Source organism: Delphinapterus leucas, chromosome 3 (assembly GCF_059928025.1).
Source record: "Delphinapterus leucas isolate spDelLeu-1000000601 "Yukka" chromosome 3, BTC_Dleu_Yukka2, whole genome shotgun sequence".
NCBI classification, from domain to species: Eukaryota; Metazoa; Chordata; class Mammalia; order Artiodactyla; family Monodontidae; genus Delphinapterus; species Delphinapterus leucas.
In genome coordinates, this window is record NC_143131.1 from 161,226,067 (window position 1) to 161,243,392 (window position 17,326).

The window sequence follows — 17,326 nt, forward strand, 5'->3', positions numbered from 1 at the left end:
GCCTGTAGTCAGATGCCAAATGCAGGCTGAGTCCCTTTCCTTTGTGGGGTCTGACTGGCTGATCCCGGGTTCCAGGTGACCCCACCCCAAGGTGAGCCTTGCCCCCAGGTAAGCCCCACCCCCACGAAGTCCCAGATGTCAATGCTGGAAGCAGAGCCTCAGAAGGAAAGCCAATCCAGGTCCAGAGCAGGGACTCACCACTTGCCTCTCCAAGAGAGGAAAGCCCATGGAACTGGCATCCCTGCATTTGGGGCTGTGCTGCTGGCAGTGTCGTCATGAGGAATACTGGGTTTCTGTGGTGGGGAACATGCTGTCCAGCCATGCCTGGCTCCCATCAGTGTGACTGGGTGCAGTGAGCGGCAGAGCTGGTGAAGGATATCTGCAAGGCACTATTGTTGGCTGACACCCTTGCCGTGGCCCCTCCATAGCCTCCCTGCCCACTGTGTCCCTGAGAGCAGCCTCCTGCAGCCAGTGGAGGGCCTGGAGGACATCAGGACCTCAGGGAGTTAAGTGGGCATTCAAGGTGGGGAATAGTGGGAGACTTTAGGGTTCAGAACCACCCTAGTGGCTGGAGAGGGCTGGTGAGGAAGGCAGGTGTCCACTCCGAGCAGGACCCAGAGGTTGGCCTCGATCCTGATGGTCAGTGCTCCCACATCTCAAGGCCATGAGGCACACTTGATGGTGACAGGGTCCCACAAGGGGTGGAAGGTGGGGCATGGGCCCTCAGCCTGCCTGAAAAGAAGCCTTAAGCCAGCAGACAGGGAGACCCTGGGTGGTTTTGTGTTTGGGGAAGAACATTCTGGATTTCACTGTGACAGTGTCCAGGGAAGCCTTCCCCCATCCTCTCTGTGGAGTAACATCAGGATCTCACCCTCTATAACTCGGGTTGGGCTCCTGGTGTAGTTTCAGCCTGGGAGTGTCTGGTGGGGCCAGGGCTGGCTCAACGATTTCCTCACTCACCGAGCTGGGGGTCCATGCTGGGGTCCCTCGATGTGGTTTGGACCTCCTTGCAGCATGGCGGCCCAAGAGGACCCAGCAAAGGCCAACTGACTCTTATCACCAGCCCTAAAGTCATATCACTTCACATCATAGCAGTCACAGGCCTGCAGGATCCCTCTCAATGGGCCAGTGTCACATTTTAAGGACATGTGGAATAGACTCTGTTGGCCTTGGTCCGCTGGCCCCCCTAGCCACGTGTGAAGCCCTTCAGCACCCCTCCCACCCGCACACACAGGGGCACGTGATCTTGGGGCCTCTGCAGCCACTGCTCCCTTCTTTTACCACAGTTCTGATATCGGTCCATAATTCGCCCCATACTGTTTAGCCTGTCCAGTTTCTATCATCTCAGTCCCCCCACCCCTAATTGGTTTAGATACAATTTGAGGCAGCTGGGTCAATGGGAACAGGACACTGCCCAGGGGCTCCTGGGGAAATCTATTTGCTGCGTGTCTGTGACATGGAAGTCAGATGTGGGTCAAGCTGTGAGTCTCTGTGCTCAGTGGGTTGGTCCAACACCAATCCAGATGTTGCGGTGAAGGTGTTTTTTTAGATGAGATTAGCATTGACAATCTGTGGACTTTGATAAAGCAGACCATCCTCCCTAACGTGGGTTGCCCTCATCCAATCAGGTGATGGCCTTAAGAACAAAGACTGAGGTTCCCAAAGAAGTGATTCTCCCTCCAGACTGCCAGTGATGATTACATTTATGGGTCAGCTTAACTGGGCCCTGGGATGCCCAGAACAAGCGTGATTCTAAGTGTGTCTATGAGGGTGATTCTGGATGAGATTCACACTGAATCTGCACACTGAGTAAAACAGATGGCCCTCCCCAGTGCGGGTGGGCCTTGGCCAATCAGGTGAAGGCTTGAGTGGAACAAAAAGGTGGAGTAAGAGAGAACTCCTGCCTGACAGTTTGAGCAAGCACACTGGTCTCCTGTCTTCAGATTCAGACTCAGGCTAGAACTCTCCTGAGTCTCTAGCTTGTAGATGGCAGACCTTGGGACTCCTCAGCCCCCATAGTTGAGTGAGCCAATTCCTTATAATAAATCTTTATCGAGTTGGTTCTCTTTCTCTGGAGAACCCCAACTAATCAACATCCCATCAGCCAGAGGTTGTTAAAAGGGCATCCCAGCTGTGAGGAAAACTGCAAATGGAGGCTCTATTCTGGGAGGTATCTCAGTCAGCTCAGCCTGTGTAACAAATACCATAGACTGGGGGCCCAAACAACAGACATCTATTTCTCATAGTACTGGAAACTGGAAGTCTGAGACCAAGGTGTCAGCACCTGAGGCCACTCTCCTTGGTGTGTAGACAGCTGTCTTCTCCCTGTGTCCTCGCATGGTCTTCCCTTTGTGTGAGTCTGTGTCCTCATCTCCTCTTCTTATAAGGAAACCAGTCCTATTGGATTAGGGCCCACCCCAGTGACCTCATTTGACCTTAATCACCTCTTTAAAGACCCCATCTCCTAATACAGCCCCGTTCTGAGGTCCTGGGCATTAGGGCTCCATAATGTGAATTTGGGGGGATGCAATGCAACCCATATTAGAAGGCAGATGCCTAACTAAAAGCTCAGTCACCACAGAAGGGGATCCTAATGCATAAGCCTCTTGTCTCAGGAACTTAGGGGCCTGTATGAACCACTGGGGTCCTGTATGTTTTGTGAGCTTTCAATGGGAGTGACTTAGGATTTACTGTCATGTCCTCCCAACTGATGTCACTGGCCATCCCAGGCTAGGGGAGCCAACCTCTGTGTCATACACGTTCCTACCTCTAACACCAATTTCTTGATGTTTTGAACCACCATAGCCATGATCTCATGCCTGAGCCCCGATACCCTAACAGGGTGTCCATCTCCCACCTATGACATAGTATCTAGTATGCCCAAGTCTGTTAACTCTCAGAGGTGGAACCCAACCACTAAACTTGGCACTTAATGCTCACCTAACTACCTAAAAAAAAAAATCCTCTCAGTGCCTGTATGGCCATGAGGCTGGAGAGCTGAACTGGGGTGCAAAGCCATCGACCCTCGCCCCCCATCTTCTGTGCTCTGGAGCAGGCTGGTGGGTTGAGCCCAGGCCTCCCCACCACTGCTTCACTGTCTGGTGGGGTCCTCGGGCTGTGTGGGGCCCACCCAGGTCTGTATAGGGGCAGGGCCAGGCCAGGGGAGCGGCTGGAGCAGGATCAGACAGAACGGCCTTGTCTCATTCTCATCTGTTTCCATGGCTGGAGCCAACTCACCGGCTGCTCAGGGAGATCGTGGAGGGCTTCAGGGAGGGGGGTGCCCAGAATGGGGGCAGCTTCCTTCTTCTGACTTTGTGAAGGGAGGAGGCCATGAGGAGAGAATAACAGGAAACAACCCCTGGCCTGGCAGCAGCTGGGAAACAGGGTCTGGGACCCCCATGTCTGCTGATTTTCCAGCTCTCAGATCCCCACCCCTCCCGACAGCTCCAGGGCCCATGGCCTCAGAGGGAGGAGATGCACATGGGATCCAGCAGCAACCTATGCCCCCAGCTGGACCCAGGCCAATGAGTGGGGTTCCTTGGGAGCATCCTGAGACCAGTCCACAGTTCCCTCCACCTAGACCTGTAGGCATGAGAAGCTGCAGTGAGAGGACCTGAGAAGGAGCAGTAGCCAGGCCATGCCCACATGCAGGGGCCCTGCTGTCAGGCTGGCCAGGCTGGTGCAGAGATCTGGGAAGCCTACCTGGAGGAGGGAGCCTGAAGCAGTGCTGGTTGGCAGACTCTAGAATGCTGGGAAGTGCTGCCTGCTCTGTTCACAGAGGCAGCCACCAGCTGACTGTGGCTCTGGACATTTCAGTGTGGCCCATTCAGTAAGGAGCTAAAAGTTTCATTTGACTTCATTTGAGTTAATTTGCATTTAAACAGCCCCAGGTGGCAGCAGTGGCCCTGCTGGACCAAGTGGGCTGGGCTTGGCACTGGACTGGGAATCAGGTAAGGTTCCGGGTGGCCCTGGGTCAGCCTGCTGGCCCTTCCCACAGGCTGTGCTGGTGGGAAGCAGGTTTTCTGCTGGCCAAGGGATGGGCTGATGTGAGGCTGGAGGAATGCAACCCCCCCCCCCCCCCCCCGCCAATGTTGTCCTCGAATGGTTTCCTCCCTGACCTCACAGGGCTGACAGGGAGGCGCTGGGTCACCCTAGGAACACAGGCCCAACAGAGGAAGACCTTTTCCATGAAAGGCCAGTGGAACTGCATTCCAGGCCTGGCTGCTCAAAACCAGGAAGCTGACTGGGAGGGGACCAAGGGCCTGGAAAACCCTAGGGGGTTCTGGTCAACCAGTTTATGTTAATGAGGTGACTTTTGAAAAGCCCCTAAGGATGGGGGCTGGTTGCCAGAACCAACCATGTGATTAGAGGGTTAGAGCTTTCAGCCCGACCCCTTGACCTCTGGGGAGGAGTGATGGGCTGCAGGTTGAATCAACAGCCAATGGCCAATAATTTAATCAATCACATCTAGGTAATGAAGCCTCTGTAAAATCCCAAAAGGACTGGGTTTGGAGAGCTTCTGGGTTGGGGAACACGTAGAGATTTGGGGATAGTACGGTGTGCTCAGACGGCATGGATGCTCCGTACCCCTTCCCACATACCTTGCTCTTTGCTCTCTTCCATCTGGCTGTTCCTGATTTATATCCTTTTATAACAAATCAGTAATCTGGTAGGTAAAATGTTTCTCTGAGTTCTATGAGCCACTCTAATAAACTAATTGAACCCAAGGAGAGGGCTGTTGGAACCTCTGATCTATAGCTGGTTGGTCAGAAGCACAGGTGACAACCTGGACTTCGACTTACATCTGAAGTGGGGGGGGGAGAGTGTGAGTGTATGAGACAGTGTGTGTGGCAGTCTTATGGGATCTCATGCTATCTCCAGGTAGATGGATTAAAAATTGAGTTAAATTTTAAGACACCTAGCTGGTGTCAGAGAATTGTGTGCTGTGGGGGACCCTCCCCCCCCCACATATTTAGTGATAAGAAGTGAAGGGTAGTGTGAGAGTATAGGATACACAGGAGTGTCTGTTTTACAAAGGAACTGAAAGCAAAGTTGTACACCCATCTTCATAGCAGTATTCAAAACAGCCAATGGGTGGAAACAACACAAATGTCCACCAATGGGTGAATGGATAATTCAAATATGGTATTCACATACAATTGAACATCATTCAGCCCTTAAAAAGGTTGACATATGCTACATCATGGTGGAACCTGGTAGACACAAGCCAGTCACAAAAGGACAAATACTGCATGACTCCACTTCTATGAGTTTCCCAGAGGAGTCAGGTTCATAGAGACAGAGTGGAATGGGGTTCCCAGGGACTGGGGAGGTAGATAGGGATCTGCGTTTGATGGGGGTGGAGTTTCCGTATGGGAAGGTGAGAAAGTTCTGAATGATGGGGATGGCTGCAACAGAGTGTGAACGCGCTTAATGCCCCTGAAATGTGCACCCAAAAATGGTTAAGATGGTAAAGTTTAGGTTATGAGCGGCTCACCACTATAAAGCAAGCAGAAACTTCTCTGAGGCTCGTGGAGGAGGTCAACTGCAGGAGCAGAAGCCAGCTCAGGATAGGTGGGCGGGGGAGTGACAGCCCGAGGCGTCGCCCCCGCGCAAGGTCCGCCCACCCTCACCCTGGCTACTCACGCGAGCACCGCTCGCCCGCCTCCAGGGATTGCTGTGGTACTAGCCCGCGCATGCTCGCACACACTCCGCCCCCGCGCACGCTTCGCCCGCCCGCCGTCAGGGGCTGTTTTGGGGCCCGCCTGCACCGCCTCCACCCCCACCCCCCCACCTCCGCCCCGCGCACGCTCCACTCGCCCGCCTCCAAGGTGTTGTGGCGCGCGCCCGCCCGCTCGCGCCGCCTCCGGGCCGCCCCTTCCCGCCGCCTCACTCGTCCCCAAGATGGCGGCCGCAGCGCTGCTCCGGGGTGCAGCTCCAGGGCGCGGCGGCCGGGCCTGGAGCTGGCGGCTGCGCGCTGCCCCGAAGCGTCGCCTGGGCCACAACTATTGCAGTCAGCGTGGTGAGTCCGCGGGCAGCGCGGCGTGGGCCTGCTTCCTACTGGACGAGCGCGCCCTGGTGCGCGTGCGTGGGCCGGACTCTGCGCGCTTTCTCCTGGGTCTGCTGACCAATGAGCTGCCGCTTCCAGGTCCTGCGGCCGGCGAGGCTTCAACTTCGGCGCGTTCGGGCTACGCCCACTTTCTCAACGTCCAGGGACGCACCCTCTATGACGTCATTCTCTACGGGTGAGAGCGGGTTGGGGCACAGGCTCCGGGGGACCGGGGTAGGGGAGGGGGTATCACCCAGGGGAAGGGCACCCAGGAGCGGGCATGAGAAGGCTTGGAGGATGGGCTCCCATGGAGAGCTCTCAGGGGAGGGGTAGGCACCGGGGAGGGGCGGACAGGGGGCGGAACTAAGGACATCCAGAGGCAGGGCACCTAGGGGAGGGCTACCAATGGCCCAGGACGGACATCCAGGAGAGGACATGCAGGACAGGGCATCCAGGGGAAGGGACACCTGGGAACCTGTGCATAGGGGGTGCCGAGGTGGGCCTCCAAGGGAGGGCACCTGAGGGTCGGAGGTGCGCCCAGGGTAGGGAACTTGGGGACCCGCACACAGGGTGGGCTGGGGATGGGCACCTGGGGGAGGGCACCGGGGCAGGGCAGCCATAGGTGAGCTGGAGCCTGCACCCAGGGATGGGCCAGTGACACTCACCAATGGGAGGGCCTGGGCGTCCCTGCTCCTGGTCTCTGATCCTGCTCAGACCCACTGCACGGAGAAGGGGTCGTGGCACCTGGAGCCACACTGCAGGGAGCAGTCTCTGCGCTACTGGCTTGTGCCACTACTTCCTGAGTTCTCCAGTGTACACACATTTCTGTCCAATTCAGTGATTCAGTGATTATTAGCTCTCCGTATTCAGTGATTATTAGCGTTTGGTGTTTTACATCAGTCAGTGCTGATTTTATCATGACTTTCTGTGATGGTCACCAGGACAAGCCAAGTCAGTGGCCTTTAGAGCTATAGAGCTTTCGGTTTTCACTTGCTTAGCTTTCTCAGACTTTCTCAGAGGTTCTTCTAGAACCTCTCATGCAGTTGCAGGTCGTTGCTCTGCCTGAAACTGCCCTGGAAACTCCAATGTCCCTCTTCTATTGTGGGTTCTTGTCTGCATCTTCCTCAGTGCCTGCCTGCTGGAGGAGTATGTTCTTTAGTGCCTTGTTGAGAGGTAGGATACTTCAGGTGGACCTTTGACTCCATCAAATGGTTTTACCTGATAGCTTGGCTGGGCATAAAATTCTAGGCTGAAAATTGTCCCTGAAAACATTGAAGCCACAACTGGCATTGCTGTCAAGAAGCCTGGTGCCTTTTTATTTTTGAGGCTTTGTGTGTGACTGCTTTTTCTTTGGACACTCTTCGGGGCTCTTTTTCATCCTGATGTTTTGAAGTGTTATGACAATGTGTTGTATTTTGGGTCTTCTTTCACGTCATGTTGCTGGGCACTTGGTGGGCTGTATGACTCTGGAACAGGACTCAGTAAAGTATGACCCTTGGGCAGATCCAGCTCACTCTCTGTTTTCATAAGTAAAGTTTGATTGGAATGCTGCATGCCCATTTGTTTGTATACTGTATGGCTACTTTCATTTTCCAATGGCAAAAGTATAATTAGTAATATAATAATGTGGTAGAGACAGTGTGGCTGCAAACCTAAATTATTTACCGTCTGGTTCTTTACAGAAAAGGTTTGTTGTCATTATCTGTTTTATGTAATTATTACCTTCCCAGTAGTTGCTTTAATCTCTTTTAGAAACTGTGTTCTTTGATTATCTTAAACCCTCTGTGTCAGTAATTTTCAGTTAATCTATCAGTGTTGTAATGATGTTGTTTTGGTCCCCAAATTTTCTTCCTTGAGTCTCCAGTCTGCCTTTACATCTTTATGCCTTTGCATTCTTGCTATAATGAATTTTATATCCTCGTAAGTCACTCTACAGTGTAAAATTTTTTTGTTTCTAGGGGTTTTTTTCTCTTCATACTTTTCCTCAGGTCTGAAGCGTTTTTGCTTAGCTGCTGGGCCAGCAGTTCTTGTCACCAAGCATGTATGTGGTGGCTCTTTCCACACATTGTGGATGCCCTGATTTGTCCTATAGAGGAGTTTGTTTTTCTCTCTCTTGTTAATTCCTGAGAATGGGGTATTGCAGTGCCACTTGCTCTCTGTGTGCTAAGGGAATTGGGGTGCACTGTGATGACGCCCCCTGACCCCAGGTGCTCTTCTGAGATTCCAACTCAAAGTCCTTTGTGGGGAGTGCCGCCCCGAGGGGTGGGGTGGGGTCTTCATTCCATCAGAAAGAGACAGCCTGAGTTAGTGGTCCCACTTCTCCTGAGCAGTTAGAGGAGAGAAGACATGAGAACACTCCCTCAGATGGCTGCTCTTGGGCCTGGGGGCTTGGTAAACAATGTCCAGATTTCTCTCTCCCAGTTCTGCTCTGGGGCATGGGGTGTCAATCCTGCTGGCCTTCCACCCCATCGCTATGCCTTTGTTCTGGTCTGATGCCTGCTGGTAGTTCATGGGATGTGATCCTTCCCCTCCTGGTTGCTCTTGGCCCTTTACCTACATCTGATCTCACTGAGGTCTGCTCTCTGGGGAGAGGGACACACTGGCAACTGGCTGTCCCGCCTGGGAGCCTGGGACCTTCCTGTTTTCTTCGTGCTTGCTCTCTGCCTGGTGTTTTCTCTGCATCTTCTCTCTGGAATTTTTCTTTTTCTTTTTTTTTGGCCAACTGCGCAGCTTGCGGGACTTCAGTTCCCAGACTGGGGATTGAACTCAGGCCAGGGCAGTGAAAGCCTGGAATCCTAACCACTAGACCACCAGGGAACTCCCTGGAATTTTTCATTAAAACTGTCACGCTTCTAGTTTCCCATCCTTGAGTTGTTCCTTCCTCAGTGCCCCCTGGTCCGGATGTAGGAGCATCTCAGACAAAGCTTTAGCTTTTTGTTTTTTTTGTAATAGATCTTTATTGGAGTACAGTTGCTTCACAATACTGTGTTAGTTTATGTCGTACAACAAAGTGAATCAGCCATATGCATACACATGTCCCCATATCCCCTCCCTCTTGAGCCTCCCTCCCACCCTCCCTATCCCACCCCTCTAGGTCATTGCAAAGCACCGAGCTGATCTCCCTGTGCTGTGCTGCTGCTTCCCACTAGCTAACTATTTTACATTCGGTAGTGTATATATGTCACTGCTACGCTCACTTTGCCCCAGCTTCCCCCTCCCCGCTCCGTGTTCTCAAGTCCATTCTCTACGTCTATGTCTTTATTCCTGCCCTGCCACTAGGTTCATCAGTACCATTTTTTTTGATTCCATATATATGTGTTAGCATACGGTATTTTTCTCTTTCTGACTTCACTCTGTATGACAGACTCTAGGTCCATCCACCTCACTACAAATAACTCAATTTCATTTCTTTTTTCAAACTAATCAATTTTATTTATTTTTATATTTAAACATCTTTACTGGAGTATAATTGCTTTACAACGGTGTGTTAGTTTCTGCTTTATAACAAAGTGAATCAGCTATACATATACATATATCCCCATATCTCTTCCAGGTTGCGTCTCCCTCCCTCCCACCCTCCCTATCCCACCCCTCTAGGTGGTCACAAAGCACCGAGCTGATCTCCCTGTTCTATACGGCTGCTTCCCACTAGCTATCTATTTTACGTTTGGTAGTGTATATATGTCCATGCCACTCTCTCACTTTGTCCCAGCTTACCCTTCCCCCTCCCCGTGTCCTCAAGTCCATTCTCTAGTAGGTCTGCGTCCTGTCCTGCCCCTAGGTTCTTCATGACCTTTTTTTTTTTTTTTTTTAGATTCCATATGTATGTGTTAGCATACATTATTTGTTTTTCTGACTTACTTCACTCTGTATGACAGAATCTAGGTCCATCCACCTCACTACAGATAACTCAATTTCGTTTCTTTTTATTGCTGAGTAATATTCCATTGTATATATGTGCCACATCTTCTTTATCCATTCATCTGTTGATGGACACTTAGGTTGCTTCCATGTCCTGGCTATTGTAAATAGAGCTGCAATGAACACTGTGGTACATGACTCTTTTTGAATTATGGTTTTCTCAGGGTATATGCCCAGTAGTGGGATTGCTGGGTCAAACGGTAGTTCTATTTTTAGTTTTTTACAGAACCTCCAACCGTTCTCCATAGCAGTTGTATCAATTTACATTCCTACCAACAAGCTTTTTGTTTTTAGAGTAGACTTTATAGGGAGTTCCCTGTTGGCCTAGTGGTTAGGATTCCAAACTTTCACTGACGTAGCCTGGGTTCAATCTCTAGTCAGGGAACTGAGATCCTGCAAGCCATGTGGCGTGGCCAAAAAAATAAAGAAAAAAGAAAAAGTAGACTTTTTAGACCAATTTTAGGTGCATAGCAAAATTTAGGGGAATGTACAGAGACTTCTTATATACTCTCTGCCCCCACGCATGCATAGTCTCCCCCGTTATCAACCTCTTCCTCCAAAGTAGTATGTTATTTACAATCGACGAGCCTGCATTAACACCAAAATTACTCAGAGTCCTTAATTCACATTAGGTTTCACTGCTGGTGCTGGACAAATTGGACAAATGTATAATAATGTGTACGTACTATTATAATATATATGGTAGTTTCGCTACCGCTAAATATCCTCTGTGCTCTACCTATTCAACCCTCCCTTCCTCCTAACTCCTCACAACCACTGAAAGGATCTTTTTGGATCTGGAACTGTCTCCATAGTTTCACTTTTTCCAGAATGTCACGTAGTTGGAACCACGGAGTATGCAGCCTTTTCAGATTGACTTCTTTCACTTAATAATATACATTTGTGTCCTCCATGTCTTTTCAGGGCTTGATAGCTCATTTTAGTGTTGAATAATAGTCCATTGTTTGGATGTACCAGTTTATGTATCCATCTACTGAAGGACTTCAGCAGTTGCTTCCATATTGTTGCAATTATGAATAAAGGTGCTATAAGCATCTGTGTGCAGGTTTCTGTGTGGCGGTTACTTTTCATCTCCTTTTAGGTAAATACCAGGGAGTGTGATTGCTGGATTGTAAGGGAAGAATATGTGTAGTTTTGTAGGAAACCACCAAAATATCTTACAAAGTAGCTGTACGATTTTGCATTCCCACCAGCAATGAATGAAGACTTTCCGTTGCTCCATAACCTCACCAGCATTTGGTGGTGTCAGTGTTCTGGATTTTGATCATTCTAATAGGTGTGTAATGGTAGCTTGTTGTTTTTTTAATTTGCTTTTCCCCGATGACATATGACGTGGAGCATCTTTTCATACGCTGTTTGCCACCTATCTTTGGGGAGGTGTTTGTTGAGGTCTTTGGCCCATTTTTAATCAGGTTGTTTGTTTCCTTATTTGAGTTGTAAGTGGTTTTGTATATTTTGAGTGACAGTCCTTTGTCAGATGTGACTTTTCAAACCTTTTCTCCCAGTCTGTGGCTTGACTCCTCACCCTCTCAGCTGAGGCTTTGTGGTTTTTTTTTTTTTTGCGATATGCAGGCCTCTCACTGTTGTGGCCTCTCCCGTTGCGGAGCACAGGTTCCGGACACGCAGGCTCAGCGGCCATGGCTCACGGGCGCAGCCGCTCCGCGGCATGTGGGATCTTCCCGACCGGGGCACGAACCCGTGTCCCCTGCATCGGCAGGCGGCCTCTCAGCCACTGCGCCACCAGGGAAGCCCGAGGCTTTGTGTTTTGAAAGTCTTTCCTCATTCTGACCATGTGTTTGCTTCCTGGGCCTCTGTCTTCATGATGGAGGCCTTAAGTGCTGGCTGCAGAGGAGATACTCCAGGTTTTGGTCCTGGGCTGCTCTGGCTTTTATGGGACACACTGAAGTCTCTGTCTACGGGTTTCTGGGGGGTGTCTCTGGGGGCCATCCGGCCAGGGTTGCCTGGAGAGGATTCGGATGGTCCACTGCTCCCTTGTTTCTCTCCATGCCTGGTTCCCCTGGTGCTCATCTCAGCTGGCTCCATGCTGAGTCTGGTCTCAGCAGGTTCCTGGTATGTGTGTACCCAGCAGAGGGAAGGTGGGCAGTGGGGCTAGTGCATCTCTGCCCAGGACCTCATGGTTCTTATGGCAACCCCACTGAGCCTCCATTTAACCCACGTCTCTTCTGCCCTCCTGCTGTGGCCATGATCTGTGGACCCCTGGATTGTCCTCTTCCTGCCTTGTGGGGAGCGTATAGGGCTCCATATACTCAGTCCCCCATGGGCACGCTGTAGGCTGTTCCCCTAGGCGACTTGGAGTATGCCAGCCTGACAGGGTCCTCCATGTACAGTCCTGCAGCAGTCCAAGGCCCCTGGTGAGTGCCACCACTCCTTGACAGGCATTTGGGTCTGGTCTCTGTGCACCTGTGTGTCCCTTACCTGCTAGCCCCCTTGTGCCCCATGCCTCATGACCTGGTACCTGCAGTGCCCCTGAGGGGATCTGTTTATGTGTGAAGACCCTGGCCCTGGGCAGAGCTGGATCCAGGGCTGCACTCGAGGAGTGAGGTCCCTGTGTTTATGGGGGTGGCGGGTACCAGGGTGTCAGGTACTGTGCAGGGCATTGGGCTGCTGGAGGAGGGCACTCTGGGAGTTCTGGATGAGGAGTTAGGTGGGCTTGACTCTCCCTTTTTGGGTTTTCACAGCCTGCGTCCTGGGCAGGAGGGTGGGTGAGGATGGACACCTGGGATTGCACTGCCACCACATGCTATATCCAGGTCCTGCCCGCCAGGCCGGCTGGGGAGGCTGCAGGTGCCCCTCGACCTTCCTTTTCCTGCTGCTGCGGTTGTGCCCCTAGGAGGGGCTTCCAGGCTTAGCAAATAAAATTGTGGGTTGCCCAGCTAAATTTCAAACAGACACGGGTGACTTTTTAGGAGGTGACCTACGCAGTGTTTGGGAAATACATATACTAAAGACATTACATTGTTTTCTGAAATTGAAATTTGACTGGACATCCTATGTTTTATCTGGCAGCTCTACTCAGGGGCACTTGGTGACGTCTGGGGATATTTGTGGTTGTCATTCAGGCGTGGATGCTCCTTGCCTCTAGTGGCCTGGGCCCAGGGTGCTCTCAGCGCTCAGCAGTGCCCAGGATGGCCCCACAGAGAGTGCTCCAGCCCACACATTGGCCATGCCAGCCAAGAAAGCTGCCCTGAGCATAGGCTCACCCTACTTCACCCCTTCTTCTTCTGACCTGTCCCCTGTTACTCAACTGCAGCAGGGACAGCAGACAGTCTGATTTGGGGTGGTGGGGAGCAGGGGTGCATTGCAGCTTTGTTGGTCCTGAGGGGCTGAATGGCACATGGCCATCTGCACAGGTAGCTCAGAAAGTGTCTGAGCCCAGAACCTGGCCCTGCCCCACCCAATTTGTCTTGAACCCCGTGGAACATCTGCCCCGTGAGTGAGATGGGGGCATCAGCCTGGGGCCTGTCTACCCCGGCATTCTGGTGGTCCCTTCACCAGCCCTTCTCAGGGCCCTCCCCATGCTGGGCCTCCTCCCTCCTTGGGTATGGCTTTACCCTCATTTCTCCCTCTTCCCTCCAAGGTTTACTCTCCCCTACAACCTCACATTCTGTCCACCCATGCCCAATTCCTCCCCTTGCCAGTATTTCATACTGTTTCTGTCTGCTTCCTTTATCGGAGATTAAAAAAATAAAAATGTATGTAAATTGATACAGCCACTGTGGAGAACAGTATGGAGATTCCTTAAAAAACTACAAATAGAATTACCATATGACCCAGCAATCCCACTACTGGGCATATACCCTGAGAAAACCATAATTCAAAAAGAGTCACGTACCACAGTGTTCATTGCAGCTCTATTTACAATAGCCCGGAGATGGAAACAACCTAAGTGCCCATCATCGGATGAATGGATAAAGAAGATGTGGCACATATAATGGAATATTACTCAGCCATAAAAAGAAACGAAATTGAGCTATTTGTAATGAGGTGGATAGACCTAGAGTCTGTCATACAGAGTGAAGTAAATCAGAAAGAGAAAGACAAATACCGTATGCTAACACATATATATGGAATCTAAGAAAAAAAAATGTCATGAAGAACCTAGGGGTAAGACAGGAATAAAGAAAGACACAGACCTACTAGAGAATGGACTTGAGGATATGGGGAGGGGGAAGGGTGAGCTGTGACAGAGTGAGAGAGTGGCATGGACGTATATACACTACCAAACGTAAGGTAGATAGCTAGTGGGAAGCAGCCGCATAGCACAGGGAGATCAGCTTGTTGCTTTGTGACCCCCTGGAGGGGTGGGATAGGGAGGGTGGGAGGGAGGGAGACGCAAGAGGGAAGAGATATGGGAACATATGTATATGTATAACTGATTTACTTTGTTATAAAGCAGAAACTAACACACCATTGTAAAGCAATTATACTCCAATAAAGATATAAAAAATAAATAAAAAATAAAAATGTACCTGCACATGGTTAAAAAACCTAATAACATTAAAAGGCTTTTGATGAAAATTGACCGACTGCTGTCTTCCTTCTCACCGGCATGGACCAATTTTCTCCAGAGGCAGCTCCTTTTTCTTCTTTCTTTTTAACTTTTTATTTCGAAATAATTATAGATTTACAGTAAGCCACAAAAAAATGAACAGGGATGTCCCATATACCCTTCACCCAGTTCCTGCAGTAGCATCATCTTGCCTCCTATAGTCCAGGGTCACAATTGGGACGGACATGGGCCAGCCACAGGGCACCCTCAGGTTCTCCCAGATTTCCACGTGTTCTCATGCGTGCAGCTCTGATTTGATCACACATGTAGACCTGTGTAACCTCGATCAAGGCAGAGCTGCTCCATTACCATCAAGCTCCCTTCTGCCCTCTGTGGGCATACTGCCCTTCCCATCCCCTCAGCCCTGCTCGCTCTCCATCTTTATGATCATGTCATTTCAGGAATATCGTACAAACAGAGTCTTCTGAGATTGGGTTTCACTCACCTTGATGCCCTTTGGCTTCATCAGTAGTCTGTTCCTTTTCCCTGCTGAGCAGTATTCCATTGAGGGAATGGACCACAGTTTGTTTAACCATTCACCAACTGAAGGATATTTTGGTTTCATTTCTTGGCTGTTAAGAATAAAATGCCTCTAACATTCATGCACAGGTTTTATGTGAACACCTGGGGTGTTTTCTGGGATAAATACCCAGGAGTACAATGGCTGGGTTGTGTGGTAGCTGCATGTCTAGTTTTATAAAGGACTGCAAACCATTTTCCAGAATGTCTGTTCCATTTACGTTCCCACCAGCAAGGCTGAATGATCCAGCTTCTCTGCATCCTCACTGCCTTGGATGTTCTTATTTCTGATAGTTGTGCCGTGGTATCTCATCGTGGTTTTAATTTGCCTTTGTTTCCTGATAAGTGACTTTGAACTTCTTTCCATGTGGTTATCTGAGGCAGCGCCTTTGAGCTCTTCTGTTTTTTTCTGGCATTTTAATTCCATCCGTAAATGATCCTTTTTCCACCCCTCAGCTGATCTCATTTTTTACCTTCTTTGAGGACTGTTTGGAAGGTGAGGTGCTAACCTGACTTGCTGCTACAGCCTGCTGTGTTCCACACGGTTGTCCCCGTCCTTATTGGACCCGTGGCTGATAGTTATATGCATGGACATGAAAGGGTTTGTGCTGTAAGGTGAACCCACCAAGCAAGCCTCTGTAGCTCTTTCCTCGGGGGGTGACTGGCTGCTCCAGGGCAGCAGTTAACCCTTTCCTGCCTGGGGAGGGGGTTGGGGGCACAGCTGATGGGTTCTGGAGGAGGGGTCTGGGGTACCAGCTGATGACCTTTCTGTCTTATACGTGCTCCTGGAAGGTCTTACCCGCTTCTGTGTCTCAGCTCCCACCCAGCTGTGGGTCCTTGCTCAAGCCACGTCTATAACCAGGACTCCAGCCATGTACTCTGGGTCCTGGATGTCTCCACTTAGGGCCCCTCCACCATGTCTGATGGTGCACTGGTCTCTCCTCGGTGCTCATCTGTCTGTAAGGGCCCCATCATCCATCCGTCAATGACAACAGGATCTGGGGTCATTCCGGTGGATGTGGGCTGCCTGAAGTGAGGGTTAGGATGGTTCTGGAGCCCTGATCAGGTTGCGGAGCTTCCCTAGGGGAGGTGGGAGGTGGGCATGGGTAGGGTGTGGCTTCACCATGCATCTCACCTGCGTCAGCTGTCTGCTGTCCTCCCAGCTCTTCCTGCCTGCCCACATCCCTCCTGAAATCCATTGTGTGCCCTGCCTTAGGACCCTTGGCTTCTCAGTGGCTTCTCAGGGCTGGAGGAGACAAATCCTGGACTTCAGTGTGGCCGTCTGTGCCTTTCCGCCTCACCTTGCGCACCAGACACCACTGTGGTCCCAGGGCCCTGCTTCCCACCTGTTGGGCCAAGCCCTCTCCTCCACCTGCCAGACTGTTTCCTGGGGTTTCCTCCCTGGGCGGGGAGGGGTGGTGCCATGAGGTCTACAGCACATGGCTGTGCTGTGCAGCTTTACTAGGTGGTCCGAGGTGCACTTGGGAGGCACAGCCACGTATGGCCGTGGCCTGACTCCATGCACTTTCCACGGTGTGCCGTGCCCGCCCCCATGCACCCCTTCCTCTCCCCGCAGGCTCCCTGAGGGCTCCCACGAGCAGCCCACTTTCCTCCTGGAGTGTGACAGCTCAGTGCTGGATGCGCTGCAGAGGCACCTGGTGCTGCACAAGATCCGGCGGAGGGTCACCGTGGAGCCATGCCCCGAGCTGCGGGTGTGGGCCGTGCTGCCCTGTGCCCCTAAGGAGGTCGGCAGGGCTGTGCTGCTTCAGGAGAAGGCCGAGTGCACCACCATCCTCACCCGTGATCCCCGGACTGCTCGCATGGGCTGGCGGCTCCTCTCCCAGGATGAGGGCTCAGCCCTGGTGCTCGGGGGCCGTCTTGGGGACCTCCAGGATTATCACCGACACCGGTACCAGCAAGGTATGGACATGGGGTTGGACCTGGGGAAGGGTCGGGGGTAGAGGAGTGGTGCTGGATGGGGGCAGAGGAAGGACAGGGTGGGATGGGAAGGGACCGGAGGGGTGTGACACAGAGCCCTGGGGAAACTGTGTGGTGAGCCCAGGCACTGGGAGGAGCCAGGGTAGAGAGCAGAGATCCGGGGTCAGGGGTAGGGTCGACTTCTTTAGTGGGTAGTATTGAGGGCCAGACCAAGGTGCTCACCCAGGGACCAGAGCGGGGGGCTGGAGTAGGGACCTGGAGGATGGGGAGGGACAAGAAGGGGTTCTAGGAGGGACCCAGAGGATTGT

The 17,326-nt window shown here is 51.6% G+C and overlaps 1 protein-coding gene across 2 annotated transcripts in view; it reads left to right on the forward strand.

The window, feature by feature from the left end:
* Positions 1-5,793: 5,793 nt before the first annotated feature.
* IBA57 (iron-sulfur cluster assembly factor IBA57) overlaps positions 5,794-17,326 on the forward strand; it is a 36,974-nt gene continuing 25,441 nt past the window's right edge. Inside the window, exons 1-3 of one of the 2 annotated variants that reach the window (XM_022563380.3) lie at positions 5,794-6,022; positions 6,149-6,245; positions 16,657-17,000. In XM_022563380.3, the coding sequence (XP_022419088.1) occupies positions 5,905-6,022; positions 6,149-6,245; positions 16,657-17,000 (559 nt within the window). In that variant the 5' untranslated portion in view covers positions 5,794-5,904. Of the gene's footprint in view, positions 6,246-16,656; positions 17,001-17,326 lie in introns of both variants that reach the window. The other variant, XM_022563379.3, reaches the window with a different exon arrangement.